Here is a 13,872-nt window from a genome sequence, read left to right as displayed (position 1 = left end):
TGTGGGGCCTCGATCATTTTGGGGAAAAAGAAGACAACTTCAAAACATGCGCGTAGAATAGAATGCCGTGTCTGCAGTGAACTCGCGTTTTTTCTGAACTGCATTAATCTTCGTGGGTGGTCTTGCACTTTTCGAAAACGCGCGTCGCCCTATCGTTCACAGTCGAAAGTGTTCATTTTCGTTACAACAGTTTACTTTCAGCGTAACTCAAAAAAGGAAAATGATTCCAACTCACCATTATGACAAAGGAAAACGCGATTGGACAATCAGTCAGTCAGTTCATCATCCGTAAGTGTTCACCTTCAAGTTTTGACGCAATGATCCCAACAAAAATTTCAGGCATCACTATCCCTCTAATCAAGAGTCTCAATCTTCATTTCCAGTGTATTCTCAACCAAAACACCATTGTCCAATTCATTCAGTACCACCATTTGGAAGCTTGAATAGATTCGATTTTCTGTCATCATTTGCTGATGAAAAAGTATGGTATTTGTCATTTAAAGTCGAGTTTTTTGTATTGTTTCCAGAATGCATTCTCCTCTGAAATCTACGATGACGAGAGAAGCCGTTTTTCCACCGAATCTTCTTCTCAAGTCGACAACGCACGACTTCTGTTTGAGAATTTCGTTTTGTGAGGGCGTTGTTTATTATAAATTTCTATCAAAATATTTGTTTAGGTCAGGATACGGAGCTGATTTCGATGGTCTTCTCAGTCCACCAGCTACAATTTCGAGCACTCAAACAACACTTTTCGGTCGTATGTTTTAAAGAAATTGTTTCCTTTGTTAAACGATTGACCGTTTCAGGTAACTCTGCTCCTCCATACGAAACTCGATACCCACCATCACCATCTTCATCGGTATTCTCGGATCGTCCACGTGGATTGTTTGATACCAATTTTAATTTCAATCAATTTCCAAACCGAGAATATTCGTCGGCAAACGGGCACTATAGGAAATGTTTGTCAATTTTTATCCGAAATAACAAAAATATTCCTTTTTACAGGCGAGCCGATGTACACAGCTGAAGACGTTCACAGTGTAGTCAAGAATCGTCGAACCGGGAATGAGCCACGACTTGTCTCGAATAAAGTCTTCGTGGGGGGTATATCTCATTCTACTAATCGCAAGAATATCAACACCTTTTTCGGACAGTTCGGAACAGTTTTTGTCGATTGGCCGGTTAAACATAAGAACAATGGTACGAATTTTCAATGATATTATAAGCGAACGTTTTCTTGTTCAGGCCGTGGTGAGTCTGTGCTCTCCTCCTATTCGTATCTGTTCTTGGTTTATTCCGACGAACAGTCAGTCATCAATCTGATGAATGCATGCAAGAATGCTGGAAATGACTTCTTCGTTTCAGTTCCGGGATGTGAAGAGCTGGTAAACGGAATGTATTGAATTATGAAAAACTTCTCGAATTTCAGATTCAAATCCGTCCGTGGTTCATCAAAAATGCGTTCTACATTGTTCCAAAAGCAGAGAATACTCGTTGTATTGATGTTCATCGTACCGTTTTTGTAGGGGGACTTCCGAGAATTGTAACTGCCGAAGAGATTGCTATATTGTTTGAGGAATTCGGAAAAGTTCTTCTTGTCACAATTGACATTGATCAGGATTATGCATATCCGAAGGTACTGATTCATGTGGCATTAACTAACAATTCAATTTTGTTTTAGGGTGCAGCAAGAGTTGTTTTCGAAAGAGATACCGCATTCAACAGAGCTCTGGAGAAAAAGTTTCTCAAATTTGAGAATATCGATTCAAGCAAGACGGTGAGAGTTCATTATTTCTTCTAATAAAGTATCATCATTCTTACAGATCGTCGAGATCAAACCATACGTGGTTGAAGATGTTGGGTGTGATCAATGTGGAGGTCTCTGGTTCAATCCATTCATTGATGTCTATGATCAATTGAGTAGTTCTATAAAAGACAAGAAGCAACAAGAAGATCTCCTCTCGAAAATCGATGCATGCCACCAGAAGTCTGAAATTCCAACTGAGCATAATGTATGCCATGAGAAGGAAAATGATGAGAATGATGTGGTAACAGGGGCACAGAAGTTCCTTGCAATGACAAAATCATTCGGTTTGGATAAGCAGAAAACTGTGACTATTGACGGAGTCGAATATCCCATCGGACCAGCTCTCTGGTCTCGATTCTTGCCACCACCGAGTTTCGAAGTTGAGAACGATTCGGTAATTTTATTCCTCTAAAACAGGAATCTCAACAAAATAATTACTTTCAGGTCCAAATGAGCACCGATCAAAAAGTGAGATCATTCCTTCGAATGAAACGTGCCAATGTCTACAGTAACAAAAGTTCCTACTGCCAAGATCGTCCTTGTCGTCAATATTATTGTCCATCATGCTCCAATAAACTCCATTCTGGACCAAATCAACACAATTTGACTCCTGCTGGAAGACCAGAACGTCGTCCAAGAAAGGACAAAGATATGTATCTGGTCACTCCCAGATGATCGCTTTTTTTAAAAATTTATTCTCGTATCTCGAGATTGTTTGTTAAATTTGTTACTGTTCTTTTTTCATTTTGTTGCCGTTGTTGCTTTTCATGTTTTCTTTTAAATCAACTTCCCAATTATCATCTTCATTGATATCTGTATCATTATGTGCTCACATTGATTGTTTTTTTAATGAAATTAAATTTCATAGGAAAGATTCTCCATTCATTACGATTTTTTTAAACAGTGCAACAAGAGACACAAAAGTTTTTCATTCAAAGGGTCTCTCGACATGGGAGCGGAAATGTGCTCAGTGAATAAATGAAAACTTTTACTACAAAACATTTTATTCTTAACCTTTCCGATTCAATACAAATGAGATTTTTCAATAGTTAGACGATAGTCTTCCACTTGTTTCCAATCTTGATACGAGCTGGCATGAAGTCAGGACATTCAATTTCCAATTTCATTTTCTTTTTCTCTTGACGATCCGGAATAGTGACTTCGACGTCAAGTGACAGAACAACTCCATTACATGACATGATTGGATTCACTTGAATTTGATCCGTCAGTACTTTACATTGAATTTTTGATCCAGTACCAGAGACAGAAGAAGCAATCACTTCCTGGAATTAAGAGTGATTGATGAAATCTCTGATTGTGTGTTTCAGAATGTACCATTTTCTTCATTTCCTCAGACTTCAAACTAACACAACTGTACTCTGAAATCGTCTTTTTCCCCTTTGATTTCTTCGGAATTTCTTGTTTAGTTGGTGGAGAAAGAACCAATGGTTTCGGATCTTCGTGGATTTTCAGAGACTGTAATTATATTTTAATTGGATACGGTAATTATATTTAATTACTTTTGAAACAATGACATCTGCAGTACTCCGTCCAACACTTCCACCGGTCGATGGTTGAGAACATTGGATTTCACAAGGATCGCCTTCTCGAGGAAGAGATCGCAAGATCTGAATATATGTATTTGGAATGACTGAATGAAGTAGATCAAATACCTTCTCAACTTCATTGATTGTGCGAAGAGAAAGACCATTCAGATAGCACGTCGTTGCTCTCGCGTCTGCCATATTTCTCAATTTTCAAACTGATTTCATTTGGTTTCAATTCTTTCAGTTACCGATACGGTTACTGTGGATGTAGGGTAACACGAGTAATTTATATTACTGTCGTTTTTTATTTTTGTTTCTTTCATGGTTTTTCGTATAATTGGTACATAATGTATTTATTCATTTTTCTAATCAAAATGAAACAAATCTTGTCAACACTTGGCTCCAACCGGTCGTTTACATAAAAACCAAGACGGATATCCACACTCTTTAGTATACCATGTTGCGGGAGATCCGTTACTTAATGACATTAAAACACACACTCCAGGATTAATCACATTTAAATTATTATAATCTGTGGGTGATCCATCTAACCAGATTAAATAATCTCTGGATGGAGCAAGGCCGCCAATCAGAATATATGCATACGACATATCGTACATTGCTTGAATAAATCTATTCTCATTTCCAGAATGAATTGATACGAGATTGGCACAATTAGAAACACAATACCGTTGAGCTTGAGTAGTAGTGTATCCATAGTCAGTTCGTATGTAACAGTTATTATTGTAGATATATTTACAGCCAGATTCTGAAAATAGAAAGGGAAAATGAGTTGATTTACATAGAAAAATCACCGATTATTGTCGGAGGCAGTTCACAGACAAACGGCATATTCTGACTACATTGAGCACTTCCCCATTGACCAGTTGTATTTCCAGACGCTGTGAAATATACACATCCACCGTAATTAGGATTTGGATATCCTGAAATAACTCGTGTATGTTCATATAAATCAAAATAATTACCCGTTCCGAAATTACTGTACTGCCCAGCAGAGCCTGCTTGAACATCCCAAAAACAAGACTTCGAATTTGTTCCATTATTACAGAATAATCCAGTCCATAGAGTGTCTATATGCGAGTCTTTCACAAAATCAATCAATAATTTGTTCTCCTTAAAGAAAAGGTGAATGAGATTAGCAAATTCACCAACTCACATCATAATTTTTGATAGAAACAAGTGTAGATCCGCTATATGTCTTACAAATCTTATCTGCATCTGATCGAATTTCTCCGTGATTGAATAATTTCCAACATTTTCCATCGACCATTGTGAAATTGTTAGTACAAATTGGAACTCGAGGATCTAAATAACATCAATAGACAGATGATTCTAGATCTGAATTTACCGGGTGTTGTAGAGTAAACGGCAGACGAGGATAAGTTCAACGAAGTTGGAAACTGTTTTAGAGTTGATACAGTAGATGGGATTGCTGAAAAATTCAATAGTTTCGATGTGCTGAAAACAAGTAAACCTGTTGAAGCAGTCGTTCTGACACTACTTTCAGTTCCTATACTTGATGAAAAAGTTGTGGAGGTATAATCTGAAAATCTAGTGACTATTATTTTATTTCTTATTCCAAAACCTGAATCACATTCCAAACTTCCACGAACTGCAAAAAATGTGATGAGAAACACGGCGACTATTAAAACAAGAATAGATATTCCTCCGATTAAAAGTGGCTTCCAGTGATCCATCACAAAAGTTATAATATTTTGAAAACGAGTCTTATTGGCATCTCTAGTCGGTGAGTCTTCCGGAATACTTGCAGAATCTTCTGTCATCTTTTTGTTTCAAAATGATTTTCCTACTTTTTTCGAAACAACAGAACTTCGAATAAAAGAATGATTAGAATTCATTGAAATGTGTGGTCGTTGCAAATTAGTTTGATAACAGGAATTAAAGAATTACTCCGTTTTTTAAACATAACATGTAAGCTGATTGACATGTAACAGATGAAAAGAAAGGGAAGAATACTTCTTCGATAGAAAAAAAACACTCTAGTTTGAACATGAAGAAAAAGTCAAAATCAAAAAATTAGCACTTAATCCCCGCGGGACGTTTACATATAAACGTATAATACTGGTAGTCAGTACCAGGGAATACAAACCAATAGCCGGTATCCACAGACCCTGTTGCCATAGCGACACATGATCCACGTGGAGATTCAGTTGTCTGTCTCATGTTATTATAGTCAGATTCTGATCCATCTATCCATATTATGTAGTCCAGTGATGTGGCCAGAGCTCCGATCATAGTATACATATACGGCACATCCGGGTACATTGATTGAATGAATCTATTCTCATTTGCTGAATGAATTGAGACGAGATTCGAGCATCTTGAGACACAAAAGTTCTGAGCATCAGTCACATATTTTCTGTAGGGAAACGGAGAGTAGCAGTGACTATTGTAGTTGAAATCACATGTACTATCTGGAAATCTCTTTTTTTTATATCTGATGTTTACAGCAATACCATGTACAGTCGGAGGTAGTTCACAAACGTATGTCATGTTTTGATTGCACATAGTATTAATCCATTTACCCGTGTTGTTTCCTCTTCCTGTATAATACACACACTTTCCGATATCAGCGTCCGGATAACCTGAAATCTCTTATTACCACCACAAACTTCTTACAACCGCGCTCTACCGAAACCGAAGAAAGTTGTGTGCGAAATTGAGAGACTTAGAGAAGAAGAAACATTTTCAAAGGGCATTTCGGTGGAGCGCAGTTGTAAGAACTGTGCCGAGCTGATACTTCGGGAGCCTTCTCGTTTTCATCTCCGATATTATTACCTTCTCCAAAACTACTGTAATTAGCAGCTGATCCAGCCTGAATATCCCAAATACAAGAATCAATATTAGTCCATTCCGTACAGTACAGTCCAATCCACAGAGAATCAATATTTTTTTCTTTAATAAAATCAGCCAATGCTTGATTTTCCTTTAAAAAACAGGTCAGATTTCATGTAAGTTATCTTACTTCAGAATTTCTTATCGAAACAAGAGTTGCTCCATTGTTCCACCATTTACACTTCCGATCTGCATATTCTCGAGTCGAATTCTCATTAAACCATCTCCAACATTTTCCTTGCACCATCGTGAAATCATTTGTACAAGTAAGATTTTGAGGAGCTGTGAGTAGAAATGTAACAAATTTGAAATATTGAATGGAGTTTACTTACTAGCGGTTGTAGTAGGTTTGAGTGTAGTAGACGTTGCTTTGAAAGGAATTCGAGTCGAGGTTTCTGGGTAAATTCAGATTGAGTTGAAGTTATTTTTGAAGTCACTAACTTGCTATTCCCGTTGTTTTTATTTTCAAAGTGGTAGTTTCCGTGATTAAATTCGGTGCAGTTGTTGTTATCATTACATTGTCTGAAATACAAAATCTTTGCTAGGAAGTATTCTGATTTTCAACCTTTTTCACAGTGAAAACTTCCTCGAACTACAAAAAATGTGATGAGGAAAACAGAAATAACGAGAACAAGTACAGATATTCCTCCTATCAAAAGAAGCTTCCAGTGATCCAAAATGAAGTACTTGCAGTACTCAAAATGAGACTTGTTTTCTTCTGAACTAGCAGGAATGTTTGGAGAATTATCATAGAACTTCGCCATATCCAGATACTCTGCTATTCGAAACCTTTTGAAACAAGTTAGTCACTATGAAAATAGGCTGAAACTAATTCGGAGGTGTGTTTGAACTTGTAGGAATTAATTGATAAAAAGTATAAATTCTTTAATCTTCAAATAGTGATAAACTGAAACAGGAAGAATTAGTGAATGAAGTCAGAAGACAACAAGAAATTAACAATGAACGCCAGCAGGCTGTTCACATAAATACACATAACCTTGGTCACATGGATGAGTATACCAATATCCAGATTTCGAGGTTCCTGTTGCCATTATAATACAAGAACCAGGTTGGAAATACTGTATATTTTCGAAATCTCCAGGTGACCCATCAGTCCAAATTAAGAAATCTTGAGACATTGCAATTCCTCCAATTCGTATAAATGCCGACTGCACATCACTGTAGATTGTTTGAATGAATCGCATCTCGTTTGCAGAATGAATTGAAACGAGATTCGAACATCTTGACTCGCATTCTCTTTGTGCTCCACTAAAACTCCAGTAGTTGTCAAAACGAGTGTAACAGTTCTCATTATAGTTGAAAATACACGTTTCGTCTGGAAATGAAAATAGAAAGGAATCCAAATCTATTTTCTCACCAAACACTGTCGGAGGTAGTTCACAGACGAATGCCATACTCTGACTACATTGAGCACTTCCCCATTGACCAATAGCTTTTCCGGAAGCTGTGAAATACACGCATCCACCGTAAGTGACATCCGGATATCCTGTTAATTCATTTTTTCTCAAAAACGTTAAACATGTTGTTGGTTGTTATTTACCTGCTTCAAAATTACTGTATCGTGCTGCTGTTCCTGCTTGAATATCCCAAATACACGAGGTTATATTTGTTCCGTTATTACATAACAATCCAGTCCAAACCGTATCGAGATGCTCATTTTTCACAAAGTCGACCAACGCACGGTTCTCCTAAAAATGAAATTTCTGAAACAAGAAAATGATATTACCTCACGTTTGCACGCTTTATTGAAACAAGAGTTGCTCCGTTATGCAAAAAGCAAATTCCATCAGCACTTGTTCTCGAATGAGTCAAGTTGAACATTCTCCAGCATTTCCCATTTATAAGTGTGAAATGATTTGTACAGGTTTGATTCCGAGGGTCTGAAATATATATGCATTTCAATCAGTTACTTTCAGCTGTTTTGTCTAAAAGAAGAAGTACCTACTGTCGTGGATAAATCAGGAGGTGTGACGCTTGTTGTTGTGGTCGAATCTTCTGAATAAATAAAGAAGAAATTCACAGAATTTAAGAAAAAAAAGTATACCAATTTCTGTCGTAGTTTCAGATTTTGAACTCATTTCCGTCGTCTTTTCGAATGCACTCGGAGAAGTAGAGAGGTCTGAAAAAGAAGATTTTATTGGTCGCCGACACCGAATTTAGAACCTTTTTCACAGTGATAGTTCCCTCGTACCGCAAAAAATGTGATGAGGAAAACAGAAATCAATAAAACAAATACAGATATTCCTCCAATTAAAAGGGGCTTCCAATGATCCATCACAAAAGCAACGCTATTTTCGAAATGGGTCCGTAGGGCTCCATTATCATTTTCCTCTAACTTAACAACCATTATAATATAATTATTTCTAGTTTCAAGAAAATACTTTTTGGAAAACTAGAACCCTAAATTTATCGAAGTGAAGTGCTTGATAAGAACAATTCATTCATTAATTCTTGTATAAACATACAAGAAGGACATGAAAATTCATGAAAGAACTCTCGAATCTAACAAGAAAAGCCAGCTGGACGATCACACACAAACCAGAATGTTTCATTACATGGACGTGTGTACCAGTATCCAGTATCTGTAGTTCCAGCTGCCATGATGACACATGAACCTGCATAGGAGAATTGAATATTGTTGTAATCAGTCGGAGATCCATCCATCCATATCATATAATCCTTTGAAGAAGCAAATCCTCCAATAGCTATATTTGTGAAATTAGTATCATAAATACTCTGAATAAATCTATTCTCATTTGCAGAATGAATTGAGACTAGATTCGAGCATCTTGACAGACAGAAATGTTGAGAATCAGTTATGTTCTTCATCATATCGATTCGAAAATAACAATGGCTATTATAGAGAAAATCACAAGTTCCTTCTGAAGAAAAAAGCTGAAACAATTGAAATATTTCAAGAACTCACCATGTACTGTCGGAGGCAACTCACAAACAAACGGCATTGTTTCGCCACATTCTTCATTTTCCCACTGTCCAATATCAGTTCCATTTCCTATATAAAATACACATCTACCGTAATCAGCATCCGGATAACCTGGAAAAACATATAGAAATTGTAGCTATTGATAACGTCTTACCCACTTTGAAACTACTGTAATTAGCAGCTGATCCCGCTTGAATATCCCAAATGCATGCAGTGATATTTGTTTCTCCAAAACAATATAACCCAGTCCATAGAGTGTTGATGTTTTCATTTTTAATAAAGTCAGTCAACGCTTGATTTTCCTGAAAACAAGAGAACATAGATAGAGATGTTGCAACTGAATGAATGTACATCAGTGTTTCGAATCGACACGAGAGTGGCTCCATTATATGTTTTACATATTTTATCGGCATCTGATCGAATCGAACTGTTATTGATTAGCATCCAGCATTTACCATTGACCATCGTGAAATTGTTTGTGCAAGTCAAAGGAGCTATACAAAGAAACATGACTTTTCCAAGTTCACAATCTTACCTGATGTCGTTGTAAACATCGGGTTCGTAATACTTTTCAATGTGGTTGTAGATGAAGGTTTAGCTGTTTTGACAGTAGTTATCGGAATTTCTGAAAGTTTCTCATCGAGAGATCACTCAACTATGACTAACCAGTTATTGTTGTAGTGGCCACTTGGGAAACTGTACTTCCAGAACTAATCCAAGAACTTGTAGTCATCGTTGTCAAGAGAGTCGTTGTGTGAACTGGAAACATACATTATTAAAATCTCTCTGACTCCGAAGTGAACACCTGACTCATAGCTTCCTCGGACCGCGAAAAAGGTGATAAGAAATACGGAAATCATGAGTAACAGGATAATGACTCCTCCAATTGATATCAATTTCCAGTGATCCATTATGAAAGTTATACATTTTTCGAAATGAGTTTTTATCACACTTTCCTTTTCATCCATATTTACAGTAACTTCCGGAGAATCGTTTTGAAAATTCACCATTTGTTCGGTAAGAAAAAATGAATTCAGAGGTATGACGATCTGGAATATATGTACAATAGAATCGTGGTGGTATATCGTGGAAAATGTGTGGCCATTTGGAAAAGAGAAATGATAAGAGTAGTTAAGAAAATAATTCTATAAGTCTCATAAACACAGGAAGTAACGAATGGAAATCCGTGTCAAAGGGAATAGTTGCATAACTTCAAGGGATTTTGAAAACTTTAGTTTTGAGGGACTTGACGAGATGGGAGAAATTCGAAGATCGTGTATTGAGATACTGAAGTTTGTTGCGGAAATGAATTATAAGTTTGCAATTATGTAATTATCTAGCAAATCCTCAAGGAAACTGAAATCCATTGTTCGAGTTGAATGACGCTTCCCATTCCGATTTTGAGAAATTATCCGTGACCACATTCAATTTGTTCAGTTTGTTCTATTGATTTCTCAAAAATGCAGCATCATCAAAAAGAGACGAAAACAGGGAAACGTTCAGACTCCACCGGCACCTACTGGCACCTCATAAACACATTTTTCTTTCGTTTTATCACAACCAGGGACACTTTTTTTTCGAAATGTTGAAGTCAATGATTTCCTTATTTTCTTCTCTAAATGCATGCAAAAACAAAGATTTTGGAACGTCTTAGCCAAGTTTTCTCTCGAGAGACATCGGAAAGAGGTAATGTTTTCTGTTTTCTAATTATATATATATTTATTGGGACTAAAGGAAAAAGAAATAATTCTGTAACTTCAAAACTTTCAGCTGGCACATCGACATCTAGTGTCTCTACTATCTCCGATGAATTCGAAGGTCCGGAACAAACGATCGTTGACATGTATGATGCACCTCCAAAGACTGAGTTTGAACCCATTGAGTAAGTGAACATCTTCCAAATATTCAAAAGGTTCACACCACTTTTTTAGACGACAACGACACTTTGGAATCCTCCACTATACTGTCAATAACCGGTTTCGAAAAATGATGTTAATTGGAGTCATCAATGTCATTTTGATTGTTTCCTTCTTTTTATTCATCTTCTTTTTTGTAATACAACCAAAAACTGGAGGTGGAGGAGATGAATTTCAGTCTTCCACGTTGCACAGAGGGGCGGTGACAACGTCGTCTCCTCCTGGTAAGCTCTGAATTTAATTTTCTGAAGAAACAGTTTGATCAATGTACATACATACACACGCACAGAAACAATTTCCTTATCAATTAATCAAATAGAATTACTCAGAATTACAAGAAGATTATCATTTGATTTCCAGTGCTGAGTTGTACAAATGACTTCGTGCTGATCAATGAGAAATGCCTGAAATTGAATGTAACTGCATACAGTAAACCAACAGCAGAGACAATTTGTAATCAGGTTGGAGCAACATTGCTCTCTATTAATAGTTTGAAGGTAATTGATGTTCAAGGGAAGATAAAGAGAAATTTTTATTCCAGGAAAACCAGGAAGTAGTCGATTATCTGAAAACTCAAAATGCGTCTTCCGTTTGGATGAGATTGGTTTGTGATAATAATGACAAGAGTTCATGTCACTGGAATCCTGGAGAAAATGTCACATACAGTAATTTCACTAAAGGATCTCCTACTTCTGACGCAAAGTGTGTCTCATTATCACTCTCTGGGGATACGACAGGGCAGTGGAAGAGTGAATACTGTAATCAGCAACTGCCATTTGTCTGTGAGCTGCCTACAACATCACCAGGTACTGGACTAAATAGTTAACTGATGTTCTAGAAACATTTCCAGACAACTGTCCCTACAACTACAACCATCACTGCTATCTCCGATTCGACAAATCTCTCTCATTCTCTGATGCTCAATCCACGTGTCAAAAGCATTGTGCCAACTTGCCATCCGTTCACTCTTCCTCTGAAAACCTGTATCTCACCTCTATCTATGGATTCCAAAACCAAAATCTCTTTCTCGGAGGATTCGCTTCTTCTCAAAACAGTATATACTGGATCGACGGTTCACCTACAGACTATATTAATTTCAATTCTTTTCATAGCAATTTCGCATGTGTAATCAGTCATATGGGTGACGGAGGTGAGTGGGAAACTGTAGATTGTTCTCAGCCCATTTCATCTTTTATTTGTAAACGACCGACGGGTATAAAGTGTTCATGATCTCGTTTATTTTGTAAAAAATAGAACATATTTATTATCACAATTTCCGATCAAAACAAAATAATTGATCAGCAACAAAATCGAGTGAGGAATTCTCTAGAAATCCTATTGTAGATGAAAATCACAAAAAACTTGACCCAGTGCTCACTGAAGAGGACATTCAGTTTTCATCTCAGGTCGGAATGTATTCGAAAAAGAAGGAATCAGCCATGAAGCATGGATAGATGAACCAGTTGAAGCCATCGGAAGAATCGGTTGATTCTTTGCTCGCACCCAGAGAGTTGTGATCACTTTCCGACCCTCATAAATAGGACAACCACCATGATTCACTCTCATTTCCTGAAAGGTGACAGGTTACTGTAGAAAGAGAGGAGTACTGTAGCACCTGTGACTCATCAGCTTGAGTATTAAACCAAAAGAATGCATCTCCTGGGTTGATGCGGATTGTGGTGCCGATGCTTGGAAATACGGTACCTGAAAAATCAAATGCCTCAAATTGTTCCTTTTCTCCAGCCTCACCTCCTCCCTTCTCTGCAGTTTTCAGCACAAAAATGAGAGTTCCAATTCGATTTCTCATATTTTTCATCCACCAATCATGTTCTTTTTCACTTCGATACGACAAATAATCGTAGTGAACTGAATAGTGACCGCCCGGAAGATATGATAGAGCCTGAATGAAAAGGGAGTCAGGTAACTTTCGCAAAAACTGGAAACCTTACCGAAAATAGTTCTGCACTGGTGAAATTCAACGCGGGAATCCTTTTCTTTACTTTATTGTGAACTTCTGCTGTAATTTCAGCCTCTCCATGTTCAATGAAACTTCCATTTGCTCTTCGATGAGTCGTTTCTTTCTGATTACCATAGTCTGAAGTCTTCTGAGCAATCAGATCGCGTTTCTCAATAAGATTCATGAAATCGGACGTCTGACGTGGTGTCAGAAGGTTACGGTAGATCACAAGAGCTGGTTCCCAACTAACAATTTCCAAGTCGACTGGAAGAAAGTTGTGGAGATATGTCAGGCAGATCGAGTCTGGAAAAGTAGTTGAATTATTAAAATTAGTCCCCACGAGATTAAATTCAGTTTTTGCTAAAGCTTTGTTTCTCTGAACTCTTCTCCCACATTTCATTGCTTTTTTCCACCACGGGAACTCCCATCCCATTACCCTTTTTCCCCTTCTCTCACTGGAATCCCTCTGGCAGCTGTCTCTCTTTATGTTGCAGTTATATCATATTTGATTGGCAGCAGGGAGTCAAAAGCAAAGAACGAAATGATAGGGGAAAAAGAGGTCAAATTTCAATATGAAAGAGTTCGAAATCGGAATATTATCGATCTTTGAAGTAGTTTAGCTTTCGAGTAGGTTTAATGAAGCCAACGGATATTATAGGTTTCGATTAGCAATATTTTCTGTTAGCCCAGATGTTTTGAGAATTTAGAGATAGAAGTTTTAGCAGCCAGCAGATATTAGAAATCTAGTCGAAAACTTCTGACTAGATTGAAAAACGTTGCGAGTAACCTTCAGATCAAGTAGG

The 13,872-nt window shown here is 37.2% G+C and overlaps 7 protein-coding genes across 7 annotated transcripts; 2 read left to right on the top strand and 5 right to left on the bottom strand.

Annotated features, from left to right (window-relative positions):
- Positions 1–220: 220 nt before the first annotated feature.
- GCK72_019828 (uncharacterized protein) lies at positions 221–2,482 on the top strand (the record flags this gene model as incomplete). The annotated part of the gene is made up of 11 exons (XM_003116131.2): positions 221–288; positions 340–481; positions 528–631; positions 678–757; positions 807–959; positions 1,006–1,200; positions 1,246–1,385; positions 1,430–1,636; positions 1,682–1,777; positions 1,824–2,201; positions 2,252–2,482. The coding sequence occupies 11 exons, from the start codon at positions 221–223 to the stop codon at positions 2,480–2,482; spliced, it is 1,794 nt and encodes a 597-aa protein (XP_003116179.2).
- Positions 2,483–2,856: 374 nt separating this feature from the next.
- GCK72_019827 (uncharacterized protein) lies at positions 2,857–3,552 on the bottom strand (the record flags this gene model as incomplete). Its single annotated transcript, XM_003116110.2, has 4 exons — positions 2,857–3,090; positions 3,143–3,283; positions 3,328–3,435; positions 3,481–3,552. The coding sequence occupies 4 exons, from the start codon at positions 3,550–3,552 to the stop codon at positions 2,857–2,859; spliced, it is 555 nt and encodes a 184-aa protein (XP_003116158.2).
- Positions 3,553–3,743: 191 nt separating this feature from the next.
- GCK72_019826 (uncharacterized protein) lies at positions 3,744–5,889 on the bottom strand (the record flags this gene model as incomplete). Its single annotated transcript, XM_053733248.1, has 7 exons — positions 3,744–4,123; positions 4,170–4,298; positions 4,341–4,488; positions 4,532–4,680; positions 4,724–4,807; positions 5,472–5,810; positions 5,853–5,889. 7 exons carry the CDS (start codon positions 5,887–5,889, stop codon positions 3,744–3,746), a joined length of 1,266 nt encoding a protein of 421 aa, XP_053582161.1.
- Positions 5,890–6,064: 175 nt separating this feature from the next.
- On the bottom strand, positions 6,065–6,995 carry GCK72_019825 (uncharacterized protein; the record flags this gene model as incomplete). Its single annotated transcript, XM_053733247.1, has 5 exons — positions 6,065–6,211; positions 6,362–6,513; positions 6,564–6,626; positions 6,673–6,753; positions 6,797–6,995. 5 exons carry the CDS (start codon positions 6,993–6,995, stop codon positions 6,065–6,067), a joined length of 642 nt encoding a protein of 213 aa, XP_053582160.1.
- A 189-nt stretch (positions 6,996–7,184) lies between these two features.
- On the bottom strand, positions 7,185–9,661 carry GCK72_019824 (uncharacterized protein; the record flags this gene model as incomplete). The annotated part of the gene is made up of 10 exons (XM_053733246.1): positions 7,185–7,567; positions 7,610–7,738; positions 7,793–7,940; positions 7,984–8,132; positions 8,194–8,247; positions 8,297–8,371; positions 8,808–8,957; positions 9,179–9,307; positions 9,351–9,498; positions 9,548–9,661. The coding sequence occupies 10 exons, from the start codon at positions 9,659–9,661 to the stop codon at positions 7,185–7,187; spliced, it is 1,479 nt and encodes a 492-aa protein (XP_053582159.1).
- A 1,154-nt stretch (positions 9,662–10,815) lies between these two features.
- On the top strand, positions 10,816–12,601 carry GCK72_019823 (uncharacterized protein; the record flags this gene model as incomplete). Its single annotated transcript, XM_003116270.2, has 7 exons — positions 10,816–10,882; positions 10,967–11,078; positions 11,128–11,336; positions 11,473–11,609; positions 11,654–11,918; positions 11,963–12,262; positions 12,519–12,601. The coding sequence occupies 7 exons, from the start codon at positions 10,816–10,818 to the stop codon at positions 12,599–12,601; spliced, it is 1,173 nt and encodes a 390-aa protein (XP_003116318.2).
- On the bottom strand, positions 12,487–13,502 carry GCK72_019822 (uncharacterized protein; the record flags this gene model as incomplete). Its single annotated transcript, XM_003116253.2, has 5 exons — positions 12,487–12,681; positions 12,728–12,816; positions 12,862–13,012; positions 13,062–13,372; positions 13,463–13,502. 5 exons carry the CDS (start codon positions 13,500–13,502, stop codon positions 12,487–12,489), a joined length of 786 nt encoding a protein of 261 aa, XP_003116301.2.
- Between the last annotated feature and the right edge of the window lie 370 nt (positions 13,503–13,872).

This window comes from Caenorhabditis remanei, chromosome V (assembly GCF_010183535.1).
Source record: "Caenorhabditis remanei strain PX506 chromosome V, whole genome shotgun sequence".
Lineage (NCBI taxonomy): Eukaryota > Metazoa > Nematoda > Chromadorea > Rhabditida > Rhabditidae > Caenorhabditis > Caenorhabditis remanei.
Note: the sequence above shows the minus strand (reverse complement) of the source record. Positions and strands in the feature narration are given on the sequence as shown.